At 50.3% G+C, this 8391-nt stretch overlaps 1 protein-coding gene across 1 annotated transcript; it reads right to left on the bottom strand.

Moving 5' to 3' along the window:
* Window positions 1–1779: 1779 nt before the first annotated feature.
* On the bottom strand, window positions 1780–3904 carry LOC141025936 (uncharacterized). Its single transcript, XM_073501870.1, has 2 exons — window positions 2169–3904; window positions 1780–1840 (listed from the first exon to the last, which is right to left on the bottom strand). The coding sequence occupies exons 1-2, from the start codon at window positions 3902–3904 to the stop codon at window positions 1780–1782; spliced, it is 1797 nt and encodes a 598-aa protein (XP_073357971.1).
* Window positions 3905–8391: the final 4487 nt, after the last annotated feature.

An 8391-nucleotide genomic window follows, 5' to 3' on the forward strand; every position in this document is an offset into this window, starting at 1 on the left:
CTTGAGATTCTCATGAATGACGCGGACTTGTTCTTCGGCGTGTTGGATAATATTCGGACCGAAGAGTGGATGTTCCCCAGTTTCTGACCAGTTCAGAGGGGTTCGACACTTTCGTCCATATAACACTTCGAAGGGGGCCATCTTCAGACTAGCTTGATAGCTATTGTTGTAGGAGAACTCAGCATACGGGAGAGATTCCTCCCATTTCTTGCCGAAGGAAATGACACAAGCTCGAAGCATGTCTTTGAGAACTTGATTGACGCGTTCAACTTGTCCCTGAGACTGGGGGGTGAAAAGCGGTGCTGAATGACAGATGAGTTCCCATAGCTTCTTGGAAACTTGCCCAGAATCTTGAAGTGAATAAGCTGCCACGGTCTGAGCTGATTACCAGCGGAATACCATGAAGTGAAACAATTCTGGACATATAGAGGGTTGCCAGCTGACTTGCAGTGATCGTTTCTTTGACGGCCAGAAAGTGTGCAACTTTAGGAAGCCGGTCAATGACGACAAGAATAGCATCCTTACCTTTTTGCGATTTGGGAAATCCAGTGACGAAGTCCATTTCAACATGGTCCCATTTCCATTCAGGAATAGAGATAGGTTGCAGAGTTCCAGCAGGCCTTTGATGTTCTGCTTTGATACGACGGCAAACGTCACATTCAGCAACATAACGAGCAATGTCTTGCTTCATATTTGACCACCAGAACCTCTGACGAATGTGTTTGTACATCTTGGTACTACTGGGATGTATAGACAATGGAGTGTCATGAGCTTCTTTCATAACCTCCTTAGTCATATCCAGGTTGTCTTTTGAAGGAACCACTAGGCGACCTTTGATGAACAAAACGCCAACATTATCAACAGTGAAGAATGACGGCCTTCCTTCTGTGAGGTAGCGTTTAATCTTCTCAACTTGAGAGTCATATCCCTGCATTCTCTTGATGGAGTCCAAGAGATCTGGTTCGACAGCTAGGGTATTGAGGGAACCCTGGGAAACAACACGGAGGTTCATCTTGCGAAACTCCTTAGGAGGGGGAGCGAGTGCACCCGGAGGAACAATATGGAGGTTCATCTTTCTGAATTCTTCAACAAGCAAAGGTTGAACTTTGCAAACCTCGAGATGGTTGCAATATGACTTGCGGCTCAAGGCATCAGCCATTACATTAGCCTTGCCTGGTGTATAGGAAATACCCATGTCAAAGTCTGCTACGATCTCCATCCATCTCAGCTGACGGAGGTTCAAATCTGGCTGAGTAAACAGGTACTTCAGACTTTGGTGGTCGGTGAAGATCTCGCAACGATTACCAAGAAGGTAATGTCGCCACTGTTTCAGTGCATGTATGACAGCAGCAACCTCGAGGTCATGAACTGGGTAGTTCTCTTCGTGAGGGCGCAACTGACGAGAGGCATAAGAAAACACTCTGCGCTCTTGCATTAGGACACATCCTAATCCTTGTCGTGAAGCATCGCAGTAAATGACGAAATCCTTCTTAGTATCTGGCGGAGCAAGCACTGGGGCAGAAGTCAGCTTGTCTTTGAGTGCTTGGAAACTTTCCTGACACTTTTCTGTCCAATCGAACTTGATGCCTTTGTGAAGCAGACTAGTCAGGGGCTTCGCGATCTTGGAGAAGTTCTCGACAAATCGACGGCAATAGCTGGCGAGTCCGAGAAAACTTCTGACTTGTTTGACATTCTTCAGAGGAGTCCAGTCGAGAATAGCCTCAACTCGTTCGGGGTTGACGGCAATACCATCCTTGGAGATGACATGCCCAAGGTAGGTCACTTCGGGAAGCCAGAATTCACACTTGGAATATTTGGCATATAGTTGATGTTCTCGAAGCTTTTCCAGAACAAGACGCAGATGTTCAGCATGTTCTTCTTTGTTCTTGGAGTACACAAGGATATCATCCAGATAAACCACGACGAACTTGTCGAGGTATTCCATGAATATATAGTTCATCAGACGAGAGAATGTCGCTGGAGCATTTGTCAAACCAAAGGACATGACGGTGTACTCGTATGAACCATAGCGGGTAACGAAGGCGGTCTTGGGAATATCCTCTTCACGAACCCGAATCTGGTGGTAACCCAACCTCAAATCCAGTTTAGAGAATACTGAGGAACCAGCAAGTTGATCATACAGATCGTTGATTCTGGGAAGCGGATACTTGTTCTGAATTGTTGCCTGGTTGATCGGTCGGTAATCTTGGACCAAACGATTCGTACCATCCTTCTTCTTGACAAAGAGAGAAGGTGCTCCCCAAGCAGAGGAACTAGGACGAATGAATCCCTTATGAAGAGATTTGTCGATTTCCTCCTTAAGTTCAAGGAGTTCATGTGGCGGCATCTTGTATGCCCGCTTGGCAATAGGAGTAGTGCCCGGTTTCAAGTCTATGACGAATTCGACAGCTCTAGCAGGGGGTATTCCTGGAAGTTCTTCTGGGAAGACATCTTTGAATTCACGAACAACTGGAATGTTCTCTATTCCCTCAAGAGGTGAAGCATTCAATGCATTCAGAACATATATTTGATTCTCGGCATCCTGAGCTGCTCGGGCTGAGTATTGGACTGTCTGGCCAAAAGGGTGAGTGAGCTGGACTGTCTCAGCTGCACAGTCGATAATGGTTTGGTGAGGACCCAACCAATTCATGCCCAGAATGACATCTATGGTAGAAACCTTGAGGGCCATAAGTGAAGCAGTGAATACTAACCCTCCAATTTCAATGTGGTTGTTGTGGGCTATCATCGAGGTATCCCACCTGGAGCCTGGAGAGCTAACCACCAGTGGAGGGTACATATTTTCAAACGATAATTCTTGCTTGCGAGCAAATGCTTCAGAAATGAAAGAATGTGATGCTCCCGAATCAAAAAGAACAGAAGCTGGGACTGAATTCACTAGGAGGGTACCCATCACAATTTTGGGGTCCCGTCGAGCTTCTTCAACCTTTACATGATTAACATGACCATGACTGAGTGCAGGCGGCCTGGCATTTGGGTTTTTGGGTTGACGAGCTCGTGCCTTTTGACTCTGTGACGGGCGGCAGCTGGCAGCTCGGTGCCCTGGCTGTCCACACTTGCGGCATAAACCATCATTATGAGGAGGAGCTACAACACTGGACTGTCCACCCTGAATCGTTAGCTGTCTCGGTGGCGGAGGCAAACGAGGTGCAACATAAGACGGCCTTGGTGTTGGAGCAGGTCGGTGATGAACATTGTGTGGGATCCAGACTCGACGTTTCTGAGCAGGCTGACTCGAGGATGGGCCAACATCTCGAGTACGCTTGAGCGACTCCTGGTACTCAGTCAGACCAGTTTCAGTTCGGAAAGCTTGGCTGACAAGCATCGCAAAGTCCGCGCAATCATGAGCAACAAGTGTGAGCTTTATATCGGGACGCAGTCCTTCACGGAATTTCTCCTGCTTGTGAGCGTCAGTGCAGACGTCATCCGCAGCATAGCGAGATAATTCAAGGAATTTCCTCTGATATTCATCCACAGTCATTGTGCCATGTGAGAGTTTGCGGAACTCCTTCTTCTGGTCCATCAGACCTTGAGGAATGTGCCGTGCACGGAAGGCTAACTGAAATTCCTGCCAAGTGGTTACAGTCTCTGCAGGCAGCATACCCCTGTGGCTTTCCCACCATTGAGCAGCTGAACCCTTCAGGTGAAATGTCGCAAAGGTGACATAACTGGCAGGGGCAACATTAGCTGATTCCATCTCAAACATGATGTCACGAAGCCAATCACCAGCATCCATAGGATTGGTGGAGTTCCGGAAAACGGACGGGTTGAGGCGCACAAATTCTGGCAGTGTTATTGGGGCAGGCTGTTGATGAGCATTCTGGTTCGGGAACTGGGCCATTACCCCAGTCATAAACTGACGATTCAGCTCAAACTGCTGCATCATTGCGGCAATATAGGGTGGAGGATCGTCAGCCATCCTGCTAAAATCATCACGGAGCGGTTTTAACAAGAGGTTGGAGCAGGTGTATGGAGACATTCATGATGTAACTTGAACATGAGCAAAGGCACATATGTACAATTCAGTATCATTAAAGACATACATATACATATACAGAGCCATTTACACGTTGTTAGCATGAGTTCGGACAAGAGAATCATCCTAGACATACTAGGCGGCAAGCTGGCACGCGATGGAGGGATACAACAACGAGACATAGCAAAGGCTACATCCACGTCGGAGAAAACCACTAGAGCGAGGAATCTGCAGGGGACGACGCAGGGTGCCCTCGATAAAAGGATCCTGCGGCCCGTGAACAATGTGAAGCAGATCCTGACTCCCAATTCAAGGAAGGCGTAGTAAAAATCTCCGGATGGATGTGATCATGAGAACCTATGATAGAGTTAGCAAAATCATTTAAAACGAATAGAAGAGAGATCAGAGTCCCAGAGTAAAGGTCGAGGAGTAAAACATCCTAATACCACCCAATGGCGACGTGGGCCCGTAAGCTACACGGCCATGTTAGTAAATCAGTTTTTCAAAGACTAGACTCAATTTGGGCCAAGGAGTTGGAAAGGGGGTTCCTATAGGCAGTCGGCTCTGATACCAACTTGTGACGCCCCCGATTCGATCGTACACTAATCACACACGCAAATGTGTACGACCAAGATCAGGGACTCACGGGAAGATATCACAACACAACTCTAGACACAAAATGAAAAAAATGCAAGCTTCATATTACAAGCCAGGGGCCTCGAGGGCTCGAATACAAGCTCGACACACAAGAGTCAGCGGAAGCAACAATATCTGAGTACAGACATAAGTTAGACAAGACAGCCTTAAGAAGGCAAGCACAAAAGAAGCAACGATCGAAGAGGCAAGGCCTCCTGCCTGGGACCTCCCAACTACTCCTGGTCGTCGGCGGTCTCCAAGTAGCAGTATCCGTCAGGGTGGCATCTAGCTCTAGGGATCCACCATCTGGTTGCATCAACCGAAAAGAAGGAAGAAGGGGAAAAGGGGGTAGCAAAGCAACCGTGAGTACTCATCCAAAGTACTCGCAAGCATCAGATCTATACTAAGTATGCATTGGTATCAAAATGGAAGGGCTGTATCTGTGGACTGAACTGCAGAATGCCAGAATAGAGGGGAAGGCCTAGCCTATTGAAGACTAGCATCTTCAAGCAGCTCCAAGCATCTTGCAGCATGTAGAAGAGTAAAGAATAGCAGTTTAATTAACAAGCATGTTGTAACATTAATGCCTAGAGATCCTTCCTCGACTCCCTGCGAGAAAGCAATCCCGGAGCCACATATCTCAAGTATCCATTTCTAGTTGTAAAAGATCAGGATGTAAGTCTGAACGTCCGTTACCGTGGACACGGCTATTAATAGATAATCTTCCCTGCAGGGGTGCACCACGTTTTCCAACACGCTTGATTACTCTGGCCAGACACACCTTTCTGGGGTCAATGCCCGGCCTCGGAAGATCAACACGTCGCAGCCCTACCTAGGCTCAGCAGAGAGGTCCCCAGCGGTCTACATCCTAAGCACTCCGGGGTCTGGGCCCATCGCCCGTTGCACTCCGGATCGTTGCGCGCAGGGCGATACAGGCCACCTCCACTGGGGCGCCGACCAGGCCGTGCCGCAATACTGAACTGGACGTCTGACAAAGCTTCGGCTGATACTGCGACGTCGAGGCCCATAACTATTCTCGCATGGTGGTTAGTGCGTAAAGGCCAAAGGCCAACTCAGAACAAATACCCAAACCATAGTGTATTATTAGCTTGCGGAGACGAGCAGAGACTCACGATAATGTGAACCCGTCGCCCCGTCTCAAGGAAATACGGCAAGGGCTAGCCCAGCCCACTCGGGGGCGGCCTGCCGGCCCGGCCATGCCTCGTAACCATCTTGCGGGTGCTCTCCGGGCCCGCTCGACTTCCACCAAGGTCTCAAGTAAAGTCAAGGTTGTCCAGACATCAAGGGGAAAACCCGAGGAATCACCCCCGGTGGATTCCACTCAATGTAATCATCAAGGTGAACGTAAGAGGGACCACCCTCGAGGTTCACACTTGAGGTGTTGCACGACAGAGCCGTATCGGGAATGGTGAAAGAGGAAATCACCCTCGATGACCACGACCGAATAGCTACACTACAGAATTATCATCAGGAGTGCGTTATGAGGGATCACCCTCGGCACTCGATAGTAGCTCTGCAGAGTCGAGCAACAAAAGGGGCGTGATGTGATGTGAGGTGTCGGGCTCTGGTCGTCGATCACGTTAATCGAGTCATCGATGATGAAGCAGGGGTAACAAGGACAAGGTGGGGGTCACCGATGGATCTCTAACCAACCTATACTAAGCAGTTTAGGATAAGCAGGTAGGTAACAATAGCAGGTACAAAAGCAGGCTGTGCATCAGAATAGGAGCAATCAATTACAGTAGCAAAATCTAATGCAAGCATGAGAGAATGGAATGGGCGATATCGGGATGATCAAAGGGGGGGCTTGCCTGGAAGCTCCGCTGAAAGGGAAGAAGGGTCGTCGATGACGTAGTCGATCACAGGGGCATCAGCAGCGGTCTCGGGGTCTACCGGAGAGAAGAGGGGGAAGAAACAGTAAATATAAGGCACACAGATGCATGCATGACAATAAGCAGCACTAGGTGTGTCCTAACGTGGTGTCACGCGATACTGGCGAAGGGGGAAAACATCCGGGAAAGCTTTCCCGAAGTTTGGCATTTTCGGACAGATGAAAAGAAGGGGATGGTTGCAGGTTCGCTATGCTAGGGACATGTGGCAGACGAACGGGCTGCGTATTCAGATTCGTCTCGTCGTTCAGAGCAACTTTCATGTACAAAGTATTTTCATCCGAGCTACGGATTATTTTCTATGACTTTCCAAAGTTTTAAATCATTTTCGAAAATAAAAGAATTAATTTAAATAGATAAAAGCCATTACTGTGCCAGCATGATGTCATCATGACGTCAGCGGTCAACACTGACCGTTGACTGGTCAAACAGGGCAGTGGGGCCCATCTGTCATTGACCTAACTAGTCTAACAGTTTTAATTAACTAAGTTCAGTTAATTAGGGTAATTTAACAAGGTTAATTAAGTTAATTAATTAGTTAGTTAACTAATTAATTAATTTTTTCCTATTAATTTTTTAAGAAAAGGCGGCTGTGGGGCCCCGCTGGCAGTGGCCCAAAGGGCCAATCGGGCACTGGGCGAGCGGGTGCGGGTGCCCGTGCCCGAGGCCGTAGCTCGCCTAGGGCGGGGCGAGGCCAGCCGGCGCCGCGGCCACGGGCAACGATGAGACAAGGGGCGGGCGCACGGACGCACGCATGGGCGCGACCGGCGAGCAGGAAGGCGCCGACAGCGGTAGCGGCAGCATTAGCGGGGCGAGGCCACAGCGGACGGGGGCGTGTGTGAGCGCGCGCGGCATCGCGGGCGCGCACGGGAGGGCGCCAAGGCGAGGCGAGGGTGGCCGGGCACAGCTGTGGGGCGCGGTGGTCGGGCACCGGGCGTGCTAGGCGGGACGTGACCATGCGCTTGTTCGGGAGGCTGCGGGCGGCGAGCAGGCAACCATGATGCGGGGCGCGCAGGCCAAGGCAGATGAGCGGGAAGGGGAAGAGGGGAGCGTGCTCACGGGGCCCTGTAGAGGTGCTAAAAATGAGCTCGGGGAGGCGCCGGAGCTCGGGGCGGCGCTGGTCGACGTCGAGGATGGCGACGACACGATGGAGCCGCTGGGGAGGAGGACGGGGACGATCCGGCGAGGGGGGGAAGTTCCGGCGACGGCGTGGCGTCGGTTGGCGGCGGGGTCGAGGCAACGGTGCCTGGGACGTCGCGGTGAGGGGGGCTTCTGGGAGGAGGGAGGCGTCAGGCAGGTGGTTCTCCGGGTGGCGGGCGGCGTCGGGGCGCCGCGGGATCGAGCCCCCGATCTGGATCCAGGGGAGGGAGAGCCAGCGACGTGGGGAGTGTGGAGGAGATCGAAGGGAGTGGGGCGAGCTGTCCAGATATTTTGGGTGTGTGGGGGGATAAGGGAGAGGGAAGGTGGGCCGGCCAGGTGGTCTGGTGGTCCAGCTGGGCCACGGCCTAGTGGGGGAAGGGGCTTCTCTCTTTTATTTTTTTATTGCCTTCTCCTTTTTACTGATTTTAAATTTGATTTTTGCAACCGACTTTGAATCAACGCGAACTTAACAACAGTAAAATCGATGACATGGCACCATTAACAATGGTTTACTGTAGCATAATTATCCGGGCGTTACAACCGCTTCTTTGTGCGCTCCTCTACATGTTTTCACTCTGCATTTGTGCGACACTAATGATGAATTAGAATTCTCCAATATTTAATCAAGAAATGACGTTGCGCACAACCAAACATATCGGCGTAATCAGCCGCCATCTCATTGGCTTCTTCAAAGCAAAACAATTTGCTCTT

Source organism: Aegilops tauschii, chromosome 6 (genome assembly GCF_002575655.3).
Source record: "Aegilops tauschii subsp. strangulata cultivar AL8/78 chromosome 6, Aet v6.0, whole genome shotgun sequence".
NCBI classification, from domain to species: Eukaryota; Viridiplantae; Streptophyta; class Magnoliopsida; order Poales; family Poaceae; genus Aegilops; species Aegilops tauschii.

Bases quoted from the DNA above. Each gene is read 5' to 3' on its own strand.
- LOC141025936 (XM_073501870.1), bottom strand. From the start codon at position 3,904: ATGATGCAGCAGTTTGAGCTGAATCGTCAGTTTATGACTGGGGTAATG. The intron at 1,841-2,168 runs GTATCCGCTTCC...GTTCTGGAAAAG, and splicing joins CAGGCAACAATTCAGAACAA to CTTCGAGAACATCAACTATA.